Genomic DNA, 24,807 nt, shown 5'->3' with positions numbered 1-24,807 from the left:
CCAGAACAGAGGTATAGGAGGGAAGGGGAAGAGAGAAGGGAAAGGATAGGACCTGGTGAGAGGAGGACTCGCTAGAAACCTAGTATTGTCCGAAGGAAAACAGGAACGAAGGAAGCGGCTACGCAGATGTTACGTCCTGCCGGTCCGTTGGCAGCCTAACCCTAATCTAATATGGGGGTGGCCTAGGAAGTGTCGATCCTCGCAATGTCCTCGTGGTATATCAGAGAAGGTCCTGAAAGGTTTGTAACATAACCCCAAGAGAGTTGTATTGAGTTGAGCACGAGGCTCCTATCCTACGGTAGGGAGCGTCGTCTATATAGTTCCTTGTTACCTATGTGATCATCCTGATCACTGCGACCGCAGTGACCCGAGTGATCACTCCGTTCACTCTGCTCGTTCTGCTCACTCCTTGGCGAGTGAGCACGGCTCCTCCCGTGTTCGTTTCTCTCCTTACTGGCCAGCGGGTGGCCGCGAGGGCCAGACCGTAACACCATCCCCCTTCTAGCTTAGCTCCGTCCCTGGAGCTTATGGTTCCGGTCCGCCCCTCCATCTTTCGTCATCTTCTGTGTCCAACATGTCTTCTTCCTCCTCCAAACATCGTCGCCTTGATCGTGTTGCGAAGATTCTAAACGACCCGTTCCCCGCAATATCTCCCTGCGATCGTTGCCACAATCGCGGCCGAAACTGCATTTTCATCTCGGATTTCTCTATCATGGCATGCAGCGAGTGTACGCGTCTTGGTCGTCCCTGCGTTACTTCGAGCATCAACCGTCTTGACGCCGTCGTTGACAAGCTGTCTGCCAAGATATCCGCGGACGAGCAAGAGTTGGTCGCAAGCATGGACGAGATGGGTGCCCTCCTGGAAAAGATCCAGGATCTGCGTCGTCGCATCGCGCGTAACAAGACCGTTCGTCAGGCGAACAACGACAAGCTTGATGAGGATATTCGTCACCTCGTTGAGTCGAGTTCCAACACGGACCTGAACGAGGGTCTGTCGGAGAGCGTGGTTTGTGGACCGGTCCTTGCGTGATGTTGGGCTCCCTGACCTCTTTGACTGGTCCTTCGAGCCGTTGTCGTCGTCCGTTCCTGGGTATGTCCTTTCTTCGTATTTCCGTGGTTGCGGTGCTGATCTCTCTGTGTCTAGGTCATCGAACCAAGAGACCGCGGTTCAATGAGCCCTTCGGGGTTGTCTCTCCGAACTAGTCGGATTTCGAGGAGTCTTCCTCGCATTCCCGGTATGCTGTTGTCCGAGCCATGGTGTTCATCTCACGGCTGACCTTGTTTTTCTTCCTGCAGTTCCGCGCGTAGTGGCCTTCCTCGCCACACTCGTAGCAGGTGAAGCCTTTGCTCTTCAGCTTCCTTCCTCGCCTACGTTCGGTAGCATCCAACTCCATTGGATCTCCGTAATCAGGGTCCTGACTTCTGGCCTTGAAGCCCCCTCTTCCGCCTCGAGCGGGTATCCGGTGTCCAGGCTGTACAAATCGGTCGTATCTCAGCTCCTGGAGTCTTTCGTCGATTTCCTTCGCTGCTTTGATCATTGCACCAAGCGTCGCTATGCTGGAGTTTCGGGATAACTCGGCCTTGACTGAATCCTTCAGTCCCAGGTAAAACTGCGAACGATAGGCAGCGTCGTTCCACTCGAGATCGGCCTGATATCCTTGGAATTCTGACGCATAGGCGGCGACAGAAGTGGTTTGTCGGAGTTGTCGGATATGGCGATCGGCGTGTGCCTCCTCGTTGGGTATCCCGTATAGATCATTAAGTTTTTCTTCGAACTTATCGTAGCTGTGGAAGATTCTTCTGGTTTCCGTTTCTGGTTCATCATCTGAATTCTGGCAGACCAGCCAGTCCTTCAGGTATGCTCGGAATCCTCTGGCGGCTCTTCCTCGTAGGAAGGATGCGGCATACAAGACCTTGTCGGCCTCGCTATGAAACTGGTGCGCGTTGAAGTGGAGGTACAGCTGAACCTGCAGCTGGAAGCTCTCCAACTTCTCCTTAGTCCCGTCGAACGTCTCCGGCGTGGATATCTTAGGTGCGTGGGTTGACTCGTATGAGCCCGCTGTGCTCATAGTGGGAGTCGATTGTTTCCCGCTTCCGTTAATCGACATGTTGCTCATTCGTTCCGTGATTCCAGTCGATAGCTGTTGTCGTGATGGACTTCTCGTGTCGGCGACGTCCTGAGTCTTTCTTGACATTGATCGATAGCGCTTCCCTTCGGCTTTTGGTGCTCAAAGTTGTTACGTCCTGCCGGTCCGTTGGCAGCCTAACCCTAATCTAATATGGGGGTGGCCTAGGAAGTGTCGATCCTCGCAATGTCCTCGTGGTATATCAGAGAAGGTCCTGAAAGGTTTGTAACATAACCCCAAGAGAGTTGTATTGAGTTGAGCACGAGGCTCCTATCCTACGGTAGGGAGCGTCGTCTATATAGTTCCTTGTTACCTATGTGATCATCCTGATCACTGCGACCGCAGTGACCCGAGTGATCACTCCGTTCACTCTGCTCGTTCTGCTCACTCCTTGGCGAGTGAGCACGGCTCCTCCCGTGTTCGTTTCTCTCCTTACTGGCCAGCGGGTGGCCGCGAGGGCCAGACCGTAACACCATCTCGTTAAAGCCTTTATACGAATTTCTAGTACTCTTAATAAGAGTTATGTTAGGTTTATCTGCGGGAGGCTGACGACCTAAGATCTCACTAAGCAGAAGCTTAAGCTCGATCGGGGTTTGAGCTTGTCGGATGAAGTTGAAGTGTAACGAAGTTGGGATCTCAATATTCCAATCAGTGAGATAGAACAGTGAGTTGTACGCGATGACTATCTAGAGAGGCGATACTCATCGCTCGCTATATACAAAGGAGAATCCCAGATGTTCTGGGATCGCTCGAGAAGTCGTGATCAATCATCACCTCGAGTGAGTATTGATCACTTCAGCACTGCCAAGGAATGATCGGGTGCAGCCAGGCCCTCGTTGCCTCAGGCACCCTGTTGTTGTGCTTTCCTTGGCCCGTCGTGTCTTCCCGATCATCCACTCTGGAGTGAGTGGCTTTCGAGTGGGGCGCTGCCTGAGCCAATGAGCGTGGAGGTCGAGGCGGCTGTGCTCTCGAACCGTAACAAGTTAATTACAAATCTTAGTTATAGAATAGAGATCTTTGCCTTATTTCTCGTACTAGCTTATTAGTAGAGAACCCGACGTACTTACTAGATACGGGGCTAGAGTGTTACGGTCTGGTTCCGCAGGAACACCACGGACCAATCACACCCGGGATGACCCTGGTGGAGACAGCGCCTGGGACCAAGACACCCACCCACGTGACCTACTCTGTTTGGTGAGAACCACCAGAAACAGAGGAGGATGCCTCTGCAGAGGGTCTCTCTCTTGAGACAGAGGCAGGACAGAGCGATGCTCTGTCCTAAGGGAACATCTCCTTTGTATTTAGCAGCGATGAGTATCGCCTCTCTAGATAGTCATCGCGTACAACTCACTGTTCTATCTCACTGATTGGAATCAAGTGAACCTTCCTACTTCGTTGCCTCCCTCTAGACTACCCGACAAGCTCAAATCCCGATCGAGCTTAAGCTTCTGCTTAGTGAGATCTTAGGTCATCAGCTCCCGTTGATTAAAACCTAACAGCTTTGTACGCCCTTAAGGATGTCTACCACGGGAAGCTCCAGGGGGAATCCCGCCCCCAGCGAAGCAGGATCCAGCCGCAGCAAGCCAGTCCAACCTCCAAGACCGACTCCACCAGATGACTCCGACGATGAAGATAGTGGCCCAAGACTGAGAAGCTTCAAACCAGCGAAGCCTGACCACTTCTATGGAGATCGGAACAAGTTCGACGATTGGGTCAACCAGATGGACATGTTCCTCATGTTCAACCCCGTCGAAGGAAACCTCAAGACTGTCTTTGCCAGCACGTACCTCAGAGGTAGTGCACAGAACTGGATCAAACCCCACCTCAAGGTCTATCTGGACAGCGAGGGACGACAGGATCCCACCGGCATGTTCAGGGACTACACGACCTTCAAGATCAAACTTAAGGAGATCTTCGGATCTTCGAACGAGGTAACCCAAGCGATCAGGGTTATCCAGCACCTCAAGCAACGTACCTCAGCATCCGAATACGCAGCCAAGTTCGAGGAACACTCTCAGGTGACTGGATGGGACCAACAGGCGTTAATGACGATGTTCAGACGTGGACTCAAAGACTCGGTCAAGGACCAGTTGATGAACCACGGAGGAACACTCGACACCCTGAAGGATTTGACCGAAGCGGCTATAGAGATCGATGACCGGCTTTACGAGAGAGCACTGGAACGCAAATACGACTCCAAGGTTGGAGGAACGGCCGGGTTCACCCCAGACTATGGGAGGAACCGCGGATACCATTCCAAGCCGAATAACCAGTCCAACAAACCATACTACGGACCCCAACCAATGGAACTCGACGCTACCCAGAAAGGTCGAAAGATCAAAGGAAGAGGCAAGCCAAAGGGCAAACCCAAGAAGAAACAAGGTAGCGATAAGACTTGTTACAACTGTGGCAAACCAGGCCACTTTGCGAAGGATTGTCGTTCTAAGAACATGGTGCAGCGACAATCCATCAACACGATGCAACGAAAAGAAGAAGGACGAGGAGGTTATAACGACAATAACTCCCCTCAGGAGGCCCGACTTCTAGGCATGATACAACGAAAATCGGAAAAGACACCAATCCCGCCAGAATGGATTGCACGAGAAAAGAACATCGAGCAGGACTACGTAAACCTCGATGAACGACTTGAAGAATGGGATCGATTAATCGACCTAGTCCGCGAAAAGGAAGACTCGCTCAAAACACAAGGACAAGAACGCACCGAGTCAACCCACAAACTTCGCGACTTCCACAATAGAATCGTGGGAGAAAGGAACAAGGTTGTCCAAGAAATAAATCGACAGATCCGAGCAAGTCAATTTTCCGATAGCACCCAGAGAGACGTAAGGACCTTCGGTATGATATCTCGGAAGAGAGAGAACGAGGCGACTACCGAAGAAGACGACCAACTCATACTACTCGATCGGCTCAACCGACAGATAGGCGAGATCGAGAACGAAATGCACCCCCTCACCTCAAAGACCGGGCTGTGGTCAGATCAAGAATACAACCGATTCAAGGAACTGGTCCGACAGCACGGAAGAATCACCAACGAACTCGAAGCATTAAGGGATGCAATGGTCGAAGAACCTACGACAAAACGGACGTTCGGAATGATGCAACGACGAAGCATCCCAACACAGATCCGCTGGGAAGAACGTCACGGACACGGAAGCCTTCACTGGCGATTCTGTTACGATGACACATGCCAAACCCACATCCCTTCCAAGAGGGAGAACAACTTCTTCCCGATCGAACCAATCCGGGAAGAAGATCCTCCAATCCGGCGATATGATGACGGAAGTAGGCCCTTGCCTATTCCAGAGGAGCTACAAGAATTAGCACCACACCTCAGACTCGCCGAGGAAGAAAACGACGACGAACCTTGCCAAGAAAACCAAGAGAATATCCCTCCTGAAATCGACTCCGAGGAGGAAGGGCAAGACTCGTCCGCAGACGAAGAAGACGTATCGGAAGAATCATCCGATGAAGAATCAGACCCGGATGACGAAATCACGACATTCACGTGTACCCAAGCAGGAATAATGCGCAAGGTTATGCTATTCCTGGCTATGCGACAGGAAGACATATTCCCGAGAATCGGTGGAAAGCGATACCTACACCCTACCAAATTTGATCGAGCACTCAAGGAGCTTCGCATCAAGCTCTGGAACCAACCAAGAGTCTCTGTACAGTACGACTTTAGGTCGCTCGTACAAGAACTCGTCCCTATCGGAAGCACGATCACACCATTTGGATATGTCACACCGAGCGAAGAAATCGTGCCGAACTCAGCACGAGAAAACATACGCCGAATCTCCGAACAATATGCCAAGATACAACAATGTCAATCGATGTACGCTTGCATCGAAACACCAGAGGAGAAAACAATACACGAAACGATCAGATACACGTCACATCAGATCCGAGAATGGTATAGAACACCTACCATCGAGACCCAGTCGGGAAAAGGATCGACTCTCAAGGAATGAGCGTCCAAAGAGAGTTCTGCAACACGGAAAGCGCTCAAGCATCAACATCAGTCTTTCGCACCAACATTACCGTCAACGGACACAAGGTCCAAGCCATGATTGATTCTGGAGCGAGCGGGAACTTTGCCTCCAAATCATTTGTGAAGCGATATGGGATAGCTACCCAATCGAAGGACGAAGGGTACGAATTGATCGCAGTCGACGGATCATCGTTACCAAGCGTGGAACGAGAAACCATTCCGTTACCACTTGCTATCCAACAGCACCACGAGGAAATTGTCTTAGACATCACTGACATGGCCAGTCATGATATCGTACTAGGCATACCTTGGTTGAGAAAGCATAATCCAATCATCGATTGGAGACGAGGAGTACTCAGGTTTGAACAATGCGATTGCGTTATCGACATTGACCCTATGCAGCGACAGAGTTCACTGATAGATGAGGCTAGGAGACAGATCAACGAAATGACACTCCAGTCGCCCGGAGCTACGAAACGATCGAGCCCAACTCGGACAGTTACTCACGATGGCAAGGAGAACAATCAAGTCACGAGAACAGATGGAAGTAACGCACCATCGAAGGATACGGCCTCGGAACCCGATATCCCCAAGGAGTATCAAAAATGGGCGAAACTCTTTGAAGAGGTAGAAGACATCACTGCTTTACCTAAACACCAGACATGGGATCACCGGATCAACCTGAAACCCGGAACGGAGCCCCCATTCGTGCCACTATTCAAGAAATCCGAACATGCGCTCCAAGAAGAAGATAAATGGCTACGCAAGATGCTAGCCAAGGGCTGGATACGAAAATCCAGGTCCAGTGCAGGCGCACCTATCTTCGGCGTTCCAAAGCCCAACGGGAAGACACGAATCGTCGTTGACTACAGGAAACTCAACGACATCACGATCAAGAACCGATATCCATTACCCAACATCGAAGAATCACAGGACAGACTTACCGGATCAGACTGGTATACGAAGATCGATCTACGAGACGCATTCTATGCTATCCGCATGGCGGAAGGCGAAGAATGGAAGACGGCGTTTCGAACGCGCTACGGATTGTACGAATTCACGGTTATGCCAATGGGATTGACCAACGCGCCAGCCTCCTGTCAGGAGATGGTGAATGATATTCTCAGAGACCTGCTCGATATATGCGTCATCGCATACATGGACGACATCCTCGTCTATACTAAAGGATCTCTCGAGAAACACAAACGACAAGTACAAGGCGTATTCGAAAGACTCTCACGAGTAGGATTCCGGACAGCACCCGAGAAATGCGAATTCCACAAGAAGGAAGTCAAATTCCTTGGCTTCATCATCAATACAAGAGGAATCGCAATCGACCCGGAAAAGATCGGATCTATCAAAACATGGCCGATTCCGAAGACAGTCAAGGATGTGCAATCATTCCTTGGACTAGCCAACTACAATCCGAAGTTCATCAAAGATTACTCCAAGATCGCCACACCACTGTCAGACCTTACAAAGAAGGACCTCAAATGGAAATGGGAACAACAACATCAAAGAGCATTCGACAAGCTAGTACAGATGTGCTGCGAAGCACCAGTACTGATGATGTTTGACACGAAAGAACCAGTCTACATCGAGACTGACGCATCGGATCTAGCCATAGGAGCATGCCTCACACAGATGCATGATGGGAAACGACACCCAGTGGCTTACTATTCAAGGAAAATGTCACCCGCGGAACAAAACTACGATGTCCATGACAAGGAACTGCTAGCCATCGTTGCAGCACTGCAACACTGGAACTACTACGCGGAAGGAGCACCAGGACTAACGATTCTTTCTGATCACAAGAATCTGACCTACTTCACTACGACTAAAGTACTGACCCGAAGACAGGCCCGCTGGTCGGAACTGCTCGGACAGTACAAATTCGAAATCCGCTATACTCCAGGAAAAGAGAATGGTAGAGCAGATGCCTTGAGTCGAAGAGTCGACTACATGGAAGGAAAAGAACCCGTACAACAACGAGTTCTCAAGGCCAACCCGGACGGAAGCCTTAGTGCCAACACACAAGAATTCAACATCATAGTGCGAATCCTCAACGACACCGAGGAACAGTTTCCAATACTACAAGGAAAATACCAGGTACCGAAGGACCGAGAAGAAGAATGCATACGACAACATCACGACGATCCCTCGAAGGGACACCCGGGAGCAACCAAGACCGTAGAGCTTATCCAGAGAAGCTTCAGCTTTCCACAAATGCGGCAAAAGGTACTTAAATATATCAAGCGCTGCGAGCATTGCCAAAGAAACAAGGCCGAACGACACGCGAAATACGGACATATACAGTTCAGGACTCCGCCGCAACAACCTTGGGACGAAGTTACAATGGACTTTATTACCAAACTCCCACCCTCGAAAGACAAGGTCACTGAAAACACATTCGACATGATCATGGTCATGGTCGACAGGCTCACCAAATATGCACACTTCATACCTGCAAGCGAAAGATACACAGCAGAACAACTCGGATACCTCGTGATGGACAGACTGGTACGATACCACGGATTCCCGAAAGTCTTTATTACCGACAGAGACAAACTATTCACGTCAAACTACTGGAAAACACTAGTCGGAATGATCGGAATCAAACACAAACTATCTACAGCCTACCATCCAGAGACAGATGGGCAAACGGAAAGGACAAACCAGACCCTGGAACAATATTTACGACACTACATCAATCACGCACAAGACAACTGGGTTACACTGCTCCCCATGGCACAAATAGCACTCAACAATCACAAATCAGAGACTACGCAGGCTACGCCATTCTTCGCGAATTATGGACGAAATCCGAACCTGTTCGGAGACCCACATAGTCATCCCCAGGCCGACAGAGCAATGGTTGCGACGCAGGACATGAAAGACATCCACAAACAACTCGAGAGTCGCATCCAAGATTCACAAAAAACAATCGCCAAATCCAGGCAAGATAAAAGAAAAATGGCACCTCAGCTTAAGAAAGGGGATAAGGTCTATCTCCTCACCAAAAATCTTAGGACAAGAAGAAAGACCAAAAAGCTGGATCAAGTCAAGGTCGGACCATTTTTGATTGACGAAGCCAGAGGGCCAGTCAATTACCGACTAAAGCTACCAAGAGATGCAAAGATCCACCCAGTATTTCACATATCTCTGTTAGAACCCGCCGACGCCGAAACACCATGCCAAGAAACATTCCACTTCCAGCCGGAAGAAGAAGACGAGTTCGAAGTCGAAAGGATCCTAGAGAAAAGGGGTCAGAAATACCTTATCAAGTGGAAGGGATACCCCGAATCAGAAAATACCTGGGAACCGAAATCCAGTCTCGGCAACTGCAAACAGCTCCTCCACAAATTCCACCGGAAGAGGGAATCATAGACAAGGAGCAATTTCCCTCGGAAACGACCCAGCGAGGACATCGGACCAGGGAATCTCAGAATCAGGACCACAAACTGCCTCCCACGAATCCAGAGGCATCTCAAGCATCCCGTGGAGAAAAGGGAGCTCTGGAATCTCGACCGTGGGCTCCTCGGATAAAGCTTCATCGAGTGGAGGCTCTCCGGCCTCCAGCTCGTCCAGCGCTTCGCCGGTCTTATCCTCCGCCCTTCGCTCAGCAAGGCGCAGTTGCTTCCGAAGGCGAATCTTCTTCATCCGGCGATCCTGCAGACGCTGCATGATTTCTACCTCCTCCTCCTCGAGAGCCTCGATCTCCCGACGCAACTTGTCACGCGCCTCCCGGAGACGCTTCCACTGAGCATACGACAGGCTCACGTCACAACTTTTGCAGTTCTTCCGAACGCACTCCGAACACTTCTTCGACCGCGCACCCAGGATACAGCGCGGCCTCTCTTCACCCTTCTTCACACGGGCCTTCTGACAGTTGGTGCAAGGCGCCATCTCTATTCCCTCGCTGGCAAGATCGTTCGCTAGCTCTTCACGTTCGATGGTGGATTTTCCCCGGATACGGTTTTTGGATCGGGAAGGAGAAGAGGAAGACATCGCGCTGAAGGTGACGAACACTGACGCGGGGACCTTATTAAGCTTCGGGACGAAGCTAACCTAGATGGGGGATGGTGTTACGGTCTGGTTCCGCAGGAACACCACGGACCAATCACACCCGGGATGACCCTGGTGGAGACAGCGCCTGGGACCAAGACACCCACCCACGTGACCTACTCTGTTTGGTGAGAACCACCAGAAACAGAGGAGGATGCCTCTGCAGAGGGTCTCTCTCTTGAGACAGAGGCAGGACAGAGCGATGCTCTGTCCTAAGGGAACATCTCCTTTGTATTTAGCAGCGATGAGTATCGCCTCTCTAGATAGTCATCGCGTACAACTCACTGTTCTATCTCACTGATTGGAATCAAGTGAACCTTCCTACTTCGTTGCCTCCCTCTAGACTACCCGACAAGCTCAAATCCCGTGTCACGGGCGGAGGCTAGCAGGAAGGTAGGTATGGTTGACACAGGTACAGTTGCTACGGACAGGGCTCAGGTGCTCTGCGCTACCATATGGGTAGCCCGAATTGACAGGACGTAGCTCGAAGAGAGGAAGGGAGAGCTTTCTCTCTTCGAGCGTACAAGTGTGCAGGCGCTCCCGTGCTTCCCGCGCACGTGAGCCGGGGCCGGCGTTACTAACTTCCGCCGACTTCCAGGCAGTCTTATGTCTACGGGCCCAGCCCGTGACATTACTCCCTTCCTAGCAGTGACGCTCCGAGTCACGTTCTTTCAAAATAGGGCGAGTGCAGCGCACTCCCTTCCTAGGCAGCGTGCAGCTCCTCTTCCTCGGGTCTTACCCGAGGGCGGAACAAAACAGGACAGATACTCTGCAACAGCGGAGCAAACAGGTTAGCTCCTGCAAGCAGGAGCCTTCCACGGTATCGCCTTTGGTATGTACAGCCCGCTCGAGGAACCCAATCCACCATCGTTGCTGCGACTAGTACACAGGATCCAAAGACAACACCGGAGCTTTACTGTACACAGTTCTTCGTGGTCAGGACGGCCCTCTTACTGCACTAGAGTCACTGGGTGGTCAGGCCAGTCTCATATGCAGCCCCTCAATTTACAGGAACCCCCGGCGGGGACCCCTATAGTCAGTTTGTCTGATTGGTCGCAGGCAGAGGATTTTGGATCCAATATGACTCTTCAGAATTCAGGTTGCTTCCGTGGTGCAGTGGTTATGATTGTCCAGCAGGAATCTGGGGCCTCGGGTTCAATCCTCGTTGGGGGCAGGAACCGAGTATCGGATTTCGAGCGGTTCGAGGTATAGGCGCGTAGTAGGGGTCATGTGCAGGTGGGCGGTGAAGTCGGGACAATTTTCCCGGCGACGACGGGCGAGATATAGCCATTCTCGGCGGGGGGGGCAATCTCCTCGGGGGTACGCGTTCGAGTCGGTTCGGGGCAGCGGCGTTGGATGTACGTTCGGGTCGCGACAGGTCGGAGGGGGTAGCTGGCGGAGCAGGCGGGCGTGCCAAGAAGTCATGTGACTTCTCTCGGGGTCTGGATGCGCGGAAGATCTTCGACTTAAGTGGGCTCGTGTAACCTCTGGCGGTTATCGCTGCAGCCGTATACTAGCGCAAGTCTGCAGCGTCTAACGGATTTCAGGCGTTATATGGCGGCAGGAATCGTGCTTAGTCAGCTCGTCCAGTTGGTCTGGGGCACAGGTGTAGGCCGAGAGACACAACGTCTGTCTCTTCGGTTGCCATGCTTGACGCTCGAGGTTCGAACCCTCGACGGGCTATGCATAACGTTGATAGTACCTGCGGTGTCTCAACGTCGTGCCGACTTTTGCTCTTTACACTGGCATTTGGCGGGGCGCTGGTTTGAGCGGGTACCGGCGGTGGAAGTTCCGGACGAGGTGTGGCACATCCTCGATAATCGTATCGGCAGGTTCTGTAGTCGGTACGTCGTAGCCTTTCCATTTTACTACGTAACGCAGTCGTTCTTTGCCACCGCGGCCGCGGCGGTCGACCTTCGAGTCGACGATCTCTTCGATTTCCCATTCCTCGACCCCGTCGACGATAACGGGCGGCGGCGGGGGCGTACGCTGATAGCCGTGCGGGTTGTTCGCGGCAGGAGTAAGCAGATCGTTGTTAAACACCGGGTGCAGCTTCATCGTCGCTGGCAGGTCTAGTCGGCAGGTATACGGTTTGACCTCAAGAATGCGGAACGGGCCTAGGTTCTTCCAGTCAAGTTTCTTCGTAGGGCGGAGGGTCTTGATATTCCTAGCGTCGAGCCAGACTTCTTCTCCAACAGAGAACTTGCGTGAGGCGCTACGGTGCCGATTTGCAGCCTCTTCATATCGGGACTGTGCGAGGCTGGTCTCGGCCTTTAGGAAGTCGGTAATCGCCTTCATATCTGCGACGAAAGATTCTGCTTCTCGACTCGCAGGGGCGTCGGTCGTATGCTGTAGGACTTCGGTTCCTAGGAGGGGTTGGAAACCGTAGGTAGCTAGGAACGGAGACAAGCCGGTAGTTTCGGAGAATACTGAGTTCGCTGAGAATTCCGCTAGCGGTAGCCATTCTACCCAGTCATCTTGTAGGTACGAAACGTACGCACGCAGGTGTTGTTCGAGGACTGCATTTAGCCTCTCGGTCTGGCCATCTGTCTGCGGGTGGTAGGCGGTCGATGGGGAGCAGGTAATCCTTAGTTTCCGCGTAAGGTGTTTCCAAAAGTCAGACATAAACTTGGCGTCCCGATCAGAGACAATGTTAATCGGTTTCCCGTGGAGTCGGAAGATATTCTTAACAAACAGGCGAGCAATCTCTTCGGCGCCGTCGGTCGTAAGGCATGGGACATAGTGGCGTAGCTTCGTAAGGCGATCGACGACTACGAAGATAGCGTCGAACCCTTCGGACTTAGGCAGGTGTGTAATAAAGTCCATCGAGATCGAATCCCAGGCACGGTCGGGTGTCGGTAACGGTTGTAGGAGTCCTCGATTACGTTGTCGGCTAGGCTTAATCCTACTACAGACATGGCAGTTCTGGACCCAGCGGCGGATATACGCGCTCATACCTGGCCAGTAGTAATCCCTCGATACGATCTGGTACGTGCGGGCTCTTCCAGGGTGTCCGGCAGCTGGGGTTTCGTGGCAGAGGCGGAGAACTTGGTCGTAAAGCTCCTCGTTGTTCGGTACGTAGAGTCGGTTTCGGTAGAAGAGCAGGTCCTCTCGTAGCTCGCACTGCGCGAGCTGGATCGTCGGGTAACGGCTTTTCCCTTCTCGTATTGCGTCTATTATCTCGCAGAGGGTCTCGTCGGTTCGATATCCTTGCCTTATCGTTTCCTGGAGCTCTTCGGGGATCTGTACTGCGCTAACAGCGTCCCTCGGCGGGGACTGTTCCCTTGTTCGGATTGGGAAGGCGTATAGCTGCGGTTCCGGCGTAGGTAGCGTATAGATCGTAACCTGGTCGGAGAACGATACTCGTTTTTGTTTCCTAGGGGCAGGGAGGTTTTCTCGTTTTAGGATCGTTTGGCTCTGGTGCTGTAGGCGTTCATCCCCCTCTTTAGGCAGATCATCTGACCTCCTGGTTAGAGAGTCGGGTTTTTGGCCTTGTTTCCCTGGTCGGTAGGTAATCTGGAAGCGGAAACGGGACAGGAATTCGGACCAGCGCGCTTGACGGCGGTTAAGTTGCTTTGTCGTCGTAAAGTATTCCAGATTCTTGTGGTCGGACAAGACTTTAATCGGGTGTTCGGCTCCCTCGAGTTCAGGGCGCCACTCTTCGAAACAGCGGATAATAGCAAGCAGCTCTTTATCGTAGATCTCGTAGTTACATTCGGCAGGGCTATGCTTCTTTGAGAAAAAGGCGATAGGTCGTAGTATTCCTTCGTTATCGTATTGGGAGAGGATCCCGGCGGACACGTAGTCGGAGGCGTCGGTCTCGACGATAACTTCCTTAGTCCAATCGAACGGGGCGAGTATCGGGCCTTCTACGAAGGCTTGCTTTAGGTCGTCGAAGGCTTTCTGGCAAGCGGGAGTCCAGGCGAACGGAGTGTCCTTGCGCGTAAGAGCTGTGAGCGGCTGGCAGATTTTCGAGAAGTTCCGTATAAAGCGGCGGTAGAAGTTCGCAAACCCTAGGTAGGACTGGACGTCGGTAACATTCTTCGGTTCGGGCCAGTTCTGGATTGTCTGGATCTTTTCGGGGTCCATCCGGATGCCGTTTTGGCCAACGATCATCCCTAGGAACTTAGTCTCGTTTTGGAAAAACTCGCACTTCGATAGCTTTGCGTAGAGACCTGCATCTTGCAGCTTTTGCAGGACAGCCCGGACGTGTTTCTCGTGTTCTTCTCGGGTCCGGCTGTAAATCAGGATATCGTCAAGGTAAGCAGAGCAGAACTGGTCGAGGAATTCGCGCAGAGTGTCGTTAATAAACCGCTGAAAGGTTCCCGGCGCGCCGGTGAGTCCGAAAGGCATAACGAGGCTTTCAAATAGTCCGAAACGGGTCCGGAAGGCAGTAAGATATTCTTGCCCTTCTTTCATACGGACATTATTAAACGCAGAGATAATGTCGATCTTTGTGAAGTACTTCATGCCGCTAAGATTATTTAGAGTCTCGGTCGTTAGCGGGAGCGGGTATCGGTCCTTAACCGTAAGCTCATTTATCGCGCGGTAGTCTACACAGAGTCGTAGGCCACCCCCGGGCTTTTTAACGAACAGGACAGGTGAGGCGACTGGGGAGGAGCTTGGTCGAATAAAGCCCTTTTTGAGGTTCTCGTCGAGCCACTCCTTTAAGGCTTGTAGTTCATCTCGAGACATCCCGTAGAGGGGGCCGAATGGCGGTTCAGCGCCCTCTTTTAGCTTAATATCGTGGTCGTACGGGCGGTGTGGAGGAAGCTGGTCGGCTAGCTTCGGAGAAAACACAGAGCTAAAGTCGCGGAGGCACTCGGGCAGCTGTCCTTCGATATCGGCTTTCTCTTCGGAGGTAAATATCGACTGCAGGTCCTCGATCGTCGTATAGCAGAGGCGGTAGCCTTTCCTCTGGTACTTCGGTGCAGCATAGAGGCTTGCGGTTCGAAAGGAGATATTACAGACGTCGACGAGTTTATTCTTCCTCCGGGTAGCTAAACGGGGGACCTTCCGGGTATAGACCTTAACCTTAGCGGGGACTAGTGAGACGTTACAGTGTGACTGGCAGTACGGGCTGTCAAATAATAGAGTAGCGTTAGCGGGGCTAAGATTCACGCTATGGCCTTCCATCCAAGGATAGCCAAGAATCATCGGGCAGCCGCCTAGCTTCGTAAGGCGAAAGACAACATTTTTTTCGGTATGTTCGCCGATTCGCAGGGCGCAGACTGTGCCGTACTTAAGAGCGAACTCGCGTTCTCCCTCCTGGTCGTCGACAGGCAACATATAGACCTCTTTCTCGAGAGTCTGGATAGGTAGGCCTACCTCAGTAGCCCACTGCAGGTCGATAAGGCCATAAGCCTCGCAGCCGGTATCTAGTAGGGCGTAGTCGGAGATTTCGGAGCCGTTAACGGTGGTAGTAAACTGAACCTTTGGGGAAACGGAGCGGTCAAACTTATGTGGCACCCTAAGCGCTGTAGCAGAAATACGGAAAACCTCTCTCTTTAGAGGGTTAGGAGCAGTAGGCGGGGATCCAGAAGACAATTCAGAGGGTAAACAATGCTTCTTACTCCGAACAACGTCGGGTAGAACGCAGGGTCGGTAGCTAGTTGCGGGGGCAGGTAAGGCCTCGCGCACACTTAACGCCGGGTAGCGACTGTTACCAAGCGTACGCCTTTTTCCGACGTGTTCGGAGACGGACTACGGGCAAGAGGTAACTGCGGGGGAGATCGTCCTCGAGAGGAGAGGGGTGAAGCGGTGCGGGTGGTCTCGTTAGCCCGCCGCTTCTCTGCGCGTCGTTGCTCGTCGCTAAACTGTTTCCAGGAAGGGCGGGTGTCCGGTTCGGTGCAGTGTTTCACCTGGTGGCCTGGCTTGTGGCAGCGGAAGCAGTTTCCGGTTTCTTTGTCTGTCCTCTGGTTCCTCTTAAACCGGTCGAGGTCCATAGGATCGGGCGACCTCTCTTTAATAGCAGCGGCGTAGGTTTTCTCGTTACGGGCAGCAGGCGGAGTAGTCGGTCGTAAGGTGCGGGGGTTCGGGATAGCAGGGGTTTGGTTATAGTACCGGCGACGGTTCTCGAGGTCTTGCAAGTGTGCGGCGAGCTTGAGGTACTCTCGCGTCGGTGGAGGACTATGGACGAGCATCTGTTTAATCTCGTTCGAAACGGCTTGTTCGAGGAGCGTCGAGAGAGATTCCTCGGTCATCTCAGCCTCTAGTCCTAGGCGTTGAAACTCGGCGAAGAAGGCAGCAAAGTCCTTATTAGTTTGGCGGAAGCGGAACAGGTCGGCGCGGGCATTATTAACACGGTTCGGGTCTCCATAGGCGTTGTCGAGAATCTGAAGAACGTTCTGGTAGTCTGGAAGTTGACAGATCCCGTCCTTAATATACGGTAGGATCTGAGAGTAAGGAATCCCAGAGAGGCGGCTTGTTACGTAGGATATACGAGACTGGGGCGTTGCGAAGCGGTCGCAGTTTACGAACATCTTTTCGTGTATCTGAGAGACAAAGCGGCGGAGGTCCTTGCGGTCGCCGGTAAACTTCTCTGGGTCGGGTAGCTTCTCAGATCGTTGGCTAGACTCGGTAGGTGCGGCAGGAGTAGGCGGAGTCGTTCGCGGAGTAGGATCTGCGCTCTTCTTAGCGCGCGTGTCGGCAGGTAGGGACGGCGGGGTTTGTACGATAGGTTGGGCGAGGTGGAGGGCTCTCTCGACCTCTATCTTTGCTAAGAGCAGTTCCTCGCGGAATTTCGTTTCCTTCTCTTCATACGAGCTCTTCTGGAAGTCGATAACGGCACGTAGTTGAGAGATTTCAGTACGGGCGGACTGGAGGGCTTCTTGGGTCTCGGAAGCGCGGATTTGTTCGCGGACAAGCTCGTTCGCGAGCTTATCCTGGCCGTTATCGTGTTCGTCGATATAGCGGTAGGCGGACTGGAAATAGGCGTACCAGAGGGACGGGTGGGTAGCGGCATGCTCAGAGAACTGAGACTCGGTTTCCGGGAGGAACGGAGGTAGAGGGCGGTCGACAGCCATACCTAAAGGTAGGAGCTACGTAGTGTCACGGGCGGAGGCTAGCAGGAAGGTAGGTATGGTTGACACAGGTACAGTTGCTACGGACAGGGCTCAGGTGCTCTGCGCTACCATATGGGTAGCCCGAATTGACAGGACGTAGCTCGAAGAGAGGAAGGGAGAGCTTTCTCTCTTCGAGCGTACAAGTGTGCAGGCGCTCCCGTGCTTCCCGCGCACGTGAGCCGGGGCCGGCGTTACTAACTTCCGCCGACTTCCAGGCAGTCTTATGTCTACGGGCCCAGCCCGTGACATCCCGATCGAGCTTAAGCTTCTGCTTAGTGAGATCTTAGGTCATCAGCTCCCGTTGATTAAAACCTAACATAGAGCTTATATTTTATCGAGATCTAATCGCTTCGTTTAAAGTTTATACGATCCGTATCGAGCTTAGTTTAATAGATAGATAGATAATTCTTATACGCCGGTCTACCTCTTTTAACTAGAGTAAGCAGCACGCTCTATATAGTTCGGTCGAGGGAAAAGCCTTCGAAAAACCCTCGCGTTCTCTTTTACTTTGCAGTCTGCGTAGCCGCTTCCTTCGTTCCTGTTTTCCTTCGGACAATACTAGGTTTCTAGCGAGTCCTCCTCTCACCAGGTCCTATCCTTTCCCTTCTCTCTTCCCCTTCCCTCCTATACCTCTGTTCTGGCAAGTGAGAACTGCTCTAGGATACCTTCTTGGATTAGCCATTTGGCCGTAGCATGCAGTCCTCTTTTTGTGTTTGCTAGGTCCTTCCAGTTTGTAGATCCTCCTTCTTGGAACAAAAGGTGTCTTCTCTCCCTCCACCTGGGGCAGAATATGCATACATGTTTTGGTGTCTCATGCCCCTGCCCACATTCGCAGTCTGGTGTGAATCCTGGGACTCTCCTTTTGGTGAGGTATTGCCTCATCCCAATGTGCTCTGTCCTCAGGAGTGTGACCATTGTGCTCTCTGGTCTGGTAAGTCCTTTGTGCAGGCTTGGTCCTATGGCAGAGGAGGTGGTGGTTCTCCATGCAGGTGGCTGTTCTCCTCCTGCCCTAGCCCTTCTTTCTTCCTTGTCCTTCTCCCACTTCCTGTCCCACTGGTGTTTTGCCCACCATGCCTTGCAGCCTGGGTGTGTCTGCATTGTTGTCTCTTGGCCTTGGACCAGCTGGAGGATTTCCTCCTGTCTGGTTTGGGTTGGTGTTGCAGGGTTCCTTGTTCTCCTTCCTGCTTGTGCTTGCCTCTGGATCTCCCTGCACCTGTCTTTGATGTATTGGTATGCAGGTTGTGTTTCTTGCTTTTTGGATGCTTGTCTGGCTAGGTCTTGGGTGTACAAGTGGAGAGGAGCAATGTTTGCTTCTCTCTCTAGGACAGCTGTTGCAACTGACTTGTATGCTCCAGTAATGTTCCTCAAGGCCTCCCTCTGGACCTTCTCAATAGGCTTGGTGAGGTTCCTGCAGTAGCCTTGTGTGCCCTCTGGGCTGGACCAGACTTGGCAGCCAAAGGTGATTGCTGGCCTTACCACTGCTGTATACAGGTGTCTTGCTCTTTGGAATGATGCTCCCCATGTAGACTTGCACAGCCTCTGGAGTGATTGCATCTGGTGGGCTCCCTTTGTTGCTGCCTGTTTGATGTGTGGGCCCCATTTGAGCTTGGTGTCCACCCATACCCCAAGGAGCCTGAGTGAAGGCAGTGGTTCCCCATTAAATCCCTGGATTTGGACTGTAGCCTTGAGGTTGTGTTTCCTGCTCCTGGTGAAGTGGATGAGCTGGTACTTCTGTGGTGCAAACTCTGCCCCATGTCTCCTTGCCCATTCTTCACATTTCTGGTGGGCTTTCTCCAGTTGCCTGCAGTTTTCCTCTGTGGACATACTGTATGTGAGGATGTTGGAGTCATCCACAAACCCCATTGCTGAGGTGTTCCCTTCATGCAGTGTTGGGAGCAGGGTAGAGGCAAAGAAGAGGAAGAGGATTGGGGATAAGGTGGAGCCTTGGGGGATTCCTGTGTTCTGGGGCCTTGGCTGGTCCATGAACCCTCCTAGCCTCAGGCAGGTGGTCCTGTCTTGGAGGAATGATTGGATGAAGCCAACAATATGTCCTGGGAAGCCTTTTATTCTGATGTTGTGGAGCAGCCTCTGGTGGGAGACCTTGTCAAATGCGCCTGAGATGTCAAGGCAGAGCATTGATGCAACTGCTCCAGGCCTAGTCTTCCAAATGGTTCTTACTTGTTCAGTAATAAGGTCCAATGCTGAGGTGGTAGACCTGCCAGGCCTAGCACCCATCTGTTCTTCTGGGAGGAGCTTTCTGTCTTCAGTCTCTTTGGACATCCTCTTGGCAACTATAGCTTCTAGGACCTTTGCAATTGTGTTGAGCAGGGCAATTGGTCTGTATGCTCCTGGCTTTGTGTAGTCTGGTTTCTGTGGTTTCCTGAGCACCACTGTGGTAGAGTGCTTAAAGGCTTTAGGGTGGTATGCCATCCTCAGGCATGCAGTGAAGAGTTTAGCTAGGATTGGGGCAAGTTGTTCCCTGCATTCTTTGAGCAGGAGGTTTGGTATTTGGTCAGGTCCTGAGGCCTTGTTGCTAGGCAGTTTTCTGAGGACTCCTTCTACCTCCTTTAGGTTGACCTCCACCTCCATCTGGAATTGGGGTGGCAGTTGTGTGTGTTGAATGTCACTTAGGTCTGCCTCCCTTGGGTTTGGGAAGAAGTGTTTTGCTAGGATTGCAGCCTTGCCCTCGTTGGTGTCTCCATTATGCTCTGTGTTAGCTAGGCTTGGGAAGTGTGGCAGTTGGTGCCCTTGGTTTGCTCCCTCTCTTGCCCATTTGGCCATTTTCCAGATCTTCTTAGGGTCCTCTGTAACCTCTTTCATTAGTCTTCTCCACGCTAGGTTTTGCTCTCTCCTCACAACCTTGCTCCTGGCATGTGATGCCTCAAGGTATTGTTTGTGGCTCCATTCTGTCTTGCTGTTCCTCCATTCTCTTCTCCTTCTCCTTGCTAGCTTTGTAGCATCCTTGCACTCCTGGGTCCACGCCATCTTTGCATAGCCTGATGGTCTGGCTGTTGGAACTGTCTCCTCTATAGTTCTCTGGATGGAGGATTGTATTCTGCAGGCTAGGGTGTCCAGGTGTTCTCTTGTGTCAAGTGGGAGTTGACTGAGTTGGTCAATGTCCTGGGCTATAAGGTCCTTGACTCTGGCCCAGTTGGCGGCTCTCCACTGCTTTCTCTGGCCTCTTCCTGTTGGCCCTTGGAGGTTGATGCAGAGGGTTGTCCTGAGAGGGATGTGGTCAGAGCTGTGTGTTTCCTCTGGGAGGGCTTTGCATTCCTGGATCAGGTTCTGGAGGGAGAGGCTGACAAAGACCAGGTCCAGTGGAGCTTAGTTTAATAATAAGTATTACTAGTAAGCGTATAGCAACTAACTATAAGACTACGTAGTTTTTAGATATAAAGCTAAGAATTTAAGCCTTCGCTCGAGTCGGCCTTATTCTACGTCGCCGCCTTCTATGCAGTCTATTCAGCCTTGATCTTATATAGCGGCTCCTCGGAGTCTTTATAGTTACTAATAGCTAGCACTCGCAATCTAAGTAGAGTACAATAAGTGGCAGCAACATTTGCGACCCATTTCTTGATTTTAAGACAACAGGCAGGCTCCATGGCGTCGCTGCGGTCGTAGGAACTGTGTCGGTATGTAGCTTGGCTGGGCCGTAGACCCGGTGCTTCAGAAAAATCTAGTTGTAATATCCTTTGGGTCGGAGAAGATGAGTCCTGCCGACTCTCGTGTCCAGCCTCGATATCAGTCGTGTCGCGCCTAGTAGAGTTGCTCCAATACTCTGGCCGACAGCACGTTATCCAGATCCGACCATTCTCGCCAAGCATGCGACCGAGCTGACAAGACCAAGACAGATGGAATTGTCGATAGTTGCGAGCAGATTGGCTAGCTGCGTCTGTTTGCTAAGTGTCCCGGCATGTGGGGACACAATTTGTGAAGAGGATTGCTTTGTTTTGCCATCACAGCGACGTGTCCTCCAGTGACAGACATCAGAATCCACTTAGTAGGCAGCTTGTGTGAAGCGCTCAACACGTTGGGCCGCGACTTAACGTGCTGAAACGCTCCGTCTTTCCCACGCTCGACGAGCGTATCGACACGAACCCGCCGCGACACCATTGTGCTCGGTCGCGTTTGTGTCTTGTGGAGCTGGGAATCAGGCGGTGCCTTCATGTCCATAGAACCAAGCGAAGGTCATTCAAATTCTGCTGTTACCCGATCTCTGCAATGGGCAGCAGTTGTGGCGGTCTCTATTGCTCCGCAGCCTCGAACGCATCCTTCGATGGTTGCCTTGAATCGGAAATGAGTGGTTGAAGCAGAGAGAAAGGCGAATCGGGATCTTGGTAACGGAGAGAAATACTTTTGCTATGATCTGTCGGCAGGACATGAGACGAAAGGAAGGTAAGGAGTGGGTGTGAATATGTCTTTCAGATTTATCTGTAGCAAGCTGGTCTCACTGCCGTGAGCAGCAGTATTCGCACGTGGGAAGACAATTGTTAAAACCTCATGCCCGTAAAGAGCAGCATGATCAGTACACGTCAGCATTTGAGTGCGCGCTGCACAAGCGGCAGCTAGTCAAGTTGCCAGGAGTGATGCGCGCATGCTGAACGTGCAGCGGGTGATCAAATATCCCGAGCGAAGAAGCACGCAGTCGGATCAAGGTGTTTCAATGTTTCAAGATGACGAGTCAACTTGAACCCTTCGGCGGTTCTGGGGCATGCGGAGAAAGGTCGCATCCATGCGCCACGAACTTCATTGAGCTTCGGTTCGGTCGTACACTCGTTGTAGAGAACCAAAGTGTGTAAATGCACGTAACTGGCTAGCAGTGCACTGTCGTTCGCTCTCTAGCTTCGATGATCGATCCACGCGCCCTGAGAAGGTCATTCATTGTGGGATTGAAATATTTATTCGTTGTCCAAGCACAACCTCAGCCTCCAGGTCGCTTGTACGGAACGTCCTCATCATTCTTGTGAACGATGAACTCCTCGAAGCTGATGCCACGGGTTTTCTTCATCGGTTGGCCGTCCTTTGTCGTGTTAACTCTGGGCACAAAGCTCACAGTTTCGGCCCACGTTCGCATCAGCCTCCTCCAATAACATGCAGTTGCAGCAGGGGTGGTGTATCGCTCCCTGAACGTTCGCTTCGCCTCGTCTGCAATTTGCTGGGCTTCTCCAAGATTCTCGTTGTAGTAGAGAATACTGTTCTCCAAGTCAGAGAAATCTCGACTGACGTGAATAACATTGACGCCACTGTCTATGAGATGGTAGTAGTGCGCGATCCAATCCACATCGTGTACGAAGAGGAGGCTATCGCAGTTGAAGAGGTGCGTCATTCGCGCAGACCATGACCGGCCCTCTGTGTTGATTGTATATCGGAACTCGCAGAACTCGTCCATCGGGATTACCGTGTCAGGCTTTCCCCAGTCCATCGACTGAATCACTTGTCAGATTTGCGCCACATCGACCATTGACTGAAAATCGAACTTACCGACACATTTGCCCACTCTTTGTCAGCGGTGACCTGAAGCAAAGGCTTTCTCACAGCCTCATTCACCCACAGTGCGCCACGCCACACGACCTGGGGTATTTTCTCCTCCAGCGGAGAGTCATGTCTCCTGAACTTTTGCTGCATGGTACGAAAGCCCTCAGCCTCGGGAGGTGCGCCAAAGAAGTGAAAGCTGGGAATCAACCACAAATTGTCCTGTCGAGGGTCCGCAGATTTCCTCGTGAAAGACCAGAGCGCTCCCGGATTCTCTTCTTTGAGCACGGCAATATCGTCAACGACAGCGCTAAATTCAATGTTCGGGATTGGCTCGCCCGCTGCATCGGCGGCTACAACAGCGTGCACAACTTGCTGAACGACAGCGATGATGCGATGTCTGAAGTCTTCCCGGAACAAGCCTCTCGTTTGCACGATGCGCACCTGAGAGTCAACGATCAAGAACTTCACTCCGCCATCATTGCCACCGGTCAGCGCGATGTCTTTCTCGCTGATGTTCTTCCCACTGAAGTGTTGCTGAGCACGGTCGATCTCATGGTAGAGGGCCGGAAAGGCGGCATCACATTGGCTGGCGGTCAGCGCTTGATTGTTGCCGTCGCGGGCCCAGGTATACTGCCATTCTGGCAATGCGGGCGGAGATGGCCAGACCGGCTTGGACTCGATCGAGCCAACTGTCGCTGGAGGCTCGGTCGCTGCTGGCGCACCGAGATGTTGTTGCGCCCAATCGCTGGTGATGCCGGGATTTGTGTACTCCCTGAAGATGACCAGAAGCAGAAGGAGAGCGCAGCAAACTTTCCAGAATACAGGATGGAGGCTCCACCTGTGGCCGGTGTGCATTCCACCGGGCAGTGGTTTGTACGACCACATGCTGCTGGGAAGAAATGGTGTTGAAAGGGTCTGGAGTGTCGCATTTGTGCCGGCAGTTGGAGCTACAACCTAGGGTGCGGACAGGGGATCACAAACAAGCGCTGACTGATTCGCGAATTGATTTGCTGACGGTGCGACTTAGTTGTGATGAGCACCATGCTGTTTGCTCCTGCTGCCGTGACTCCGAGCCGCCAGCAGGAAGCGAACGGCTCCGCCGCACCGCAAGGCAGGAGCGAAGCGCAGTCTAGCCGCACTGTCATCTGCTGAGGCGCTCGATGTGAATGATAAATACCTCACCTCATCGCAGCTGGTCTGCACGTGAAAAGGCATTGCAAAATCTGCCCAAGATGACCGACTTGTTGCGCGGATGGAGCTTCTGCTGTGTAACCCCAAAACTGGTGCGGCCGTGACCAGGTGACCACGTTGGTCTGTTTGACCATCAAGTGTCACTCTCTTGATGAGACAGCAAACAGAGGTTTACTGTGAAACGAACAACGATGAACGGAAGTGGGCCAACTGCGGTAAGGCTGCAGATAAGCTTTCTGCAATTAGCCAGGGCTGACTTCGGTCCTTGCGCTCGCAATAGCTTCGTCCACTCATAAGCCCTCGAGCAGACACTTCGTCGCAGAAGCCTAGTTCTCACGTCCTTCGAGCGAAATCTGAGCACGCCTTCCAGACCATGGTGCAGATCAGGGGCCATCCTCGTATTCTTGTGCCAAAATGTTGCCTAACTGTCTTTCACATCTGTTGTCTAAAGTATTGAGCGGCATGCGCTGCGCTCATTGTACATTTTACTAGTCCTCTCGGCCAGCGATGCATAGCTCAACCTTCCCCGTGCCCGAACTCCCCTCCTCGTACTGGCATGGCGCAGTAGCCGTGGGAATTGCAAGCGCCTTGATGCAGAGACCTCGAGGACGCAGTGGGTTGCGGGTGCAGCCAGGGAATCCAACGGGGAGGCTCCAGTGACAATCCCTTTCCCTCGTGCAGGCCGTCTGGGTGCCAGAAATGCGTCGCATCCATGTGCTTCGCAGCACTTCGCAGCACAAAGTATCCTGCGCCGAGTCTTCGAGACTCGTTGAGGTAGACGCCTCCAGAATGGACCTGGCAATTTTGGTGCCAGCCTCTGGTGGCTACCGTGACACATTGCGCTTGAGACCCGTCCATTCTATGTCAGCACCCA

The 24,807-nt window shown here is 52.3% G+C and overlaps 4 protein-coding genes across 4 annotated transcripts; 2 read left to right on the top strand and 2 right to left on the bottom strand.

The window, feature by feature from the left end:
• Positions 1-3,643: 3,643 nt before the first annotated feature.
• Positions 3,644-6,118, top strand: CKM354_000256400 (uncharacterized protein; the record flags this gene model as incomplete). The annotated part of the gene is made up of 1 exon (XM_044797725.1): positions 3,644-6,118. The coding sequence occupies one exon, from the start codon at positions 3,644-3,646 to the stop codon at positions 6,116-6,118; it is 2,475 nt and encodes an 824-aa protein (XP_044653660.1).
• Positions 6,119-6,414: 296 nt separating this feature from the next.
• On the top strand, positions 6,415-9,525 carry CKM354_000256300 (uncharacterized protein; the record flags this gene model as incomplete). The annotated part of the gene is made up of 1 exon (XM_044797724.1): positions 6,415-9,525. One exon carries the CDS (start codon positions 6,415-6,417, stop codon positions 9,523-9,525), a length of 3,111 nt encoding a protein of 1,036 aa, XP_044653659.1.
• A 2,415-nt stretch (positions 9,526-11,940) lies between these two features.
• On the bottom strand, positions 11,941-17,228 carry CKM354_000256200 (uncharacterized protein; the record flags this gene model as incomplete). Its single annotated transcript, XM_044797723.1, has 2 exons — positions 11,941-15,708; positions 15,879-17,228. 2 exons carry the CDS (start codon positions 17,226-17,228, stop codon positions 11,941-11,943), a joined length of 5,118 nt encoding a protein of 1,705 aa, XP_044653658.1.
• Positions 17,229-22,188: 4,960 nt separating this feature from the next.
• Positions 22,189-23,627, bottom strand: CKM354_000256100 (uncharacterized protein; the record flags this gene model as incomplete). Its single annotated transcript, XM_044797722.1, has 2 exons — positions 22,189-22,692; positions 22,749-23,627. 2 exons carry the CDS (start codon positions 23,625-23,627, stop codon positions 22,189-22,191), a joined length of 1,383 nt encoding a protein of 460 aa, XP_044653657.1.
• Between the last annotated feature and the right edge of the window lie 1,180 nt (positions 23,628-24,807).

This window comes from Cercospora kikuchii (genome assembly GCF_019650295.1).
Source record: "Cercospora kikuchii DNA, contig_00002, whole genome shotgun sequence".
Classification (NCBI taxonomy): domain Eukaryota; kingdom Fungi; phylum Ascomycota; class Dothideomycetes; order Mycosphaerellales; family Mycosphaerellaceae; genus Cercospora; species Cercospora kikuchii.
Note: the sequence above shows the minus strand (reverse complement) of the source record. Positions and strands in the feature narration are given on the sequence as shown.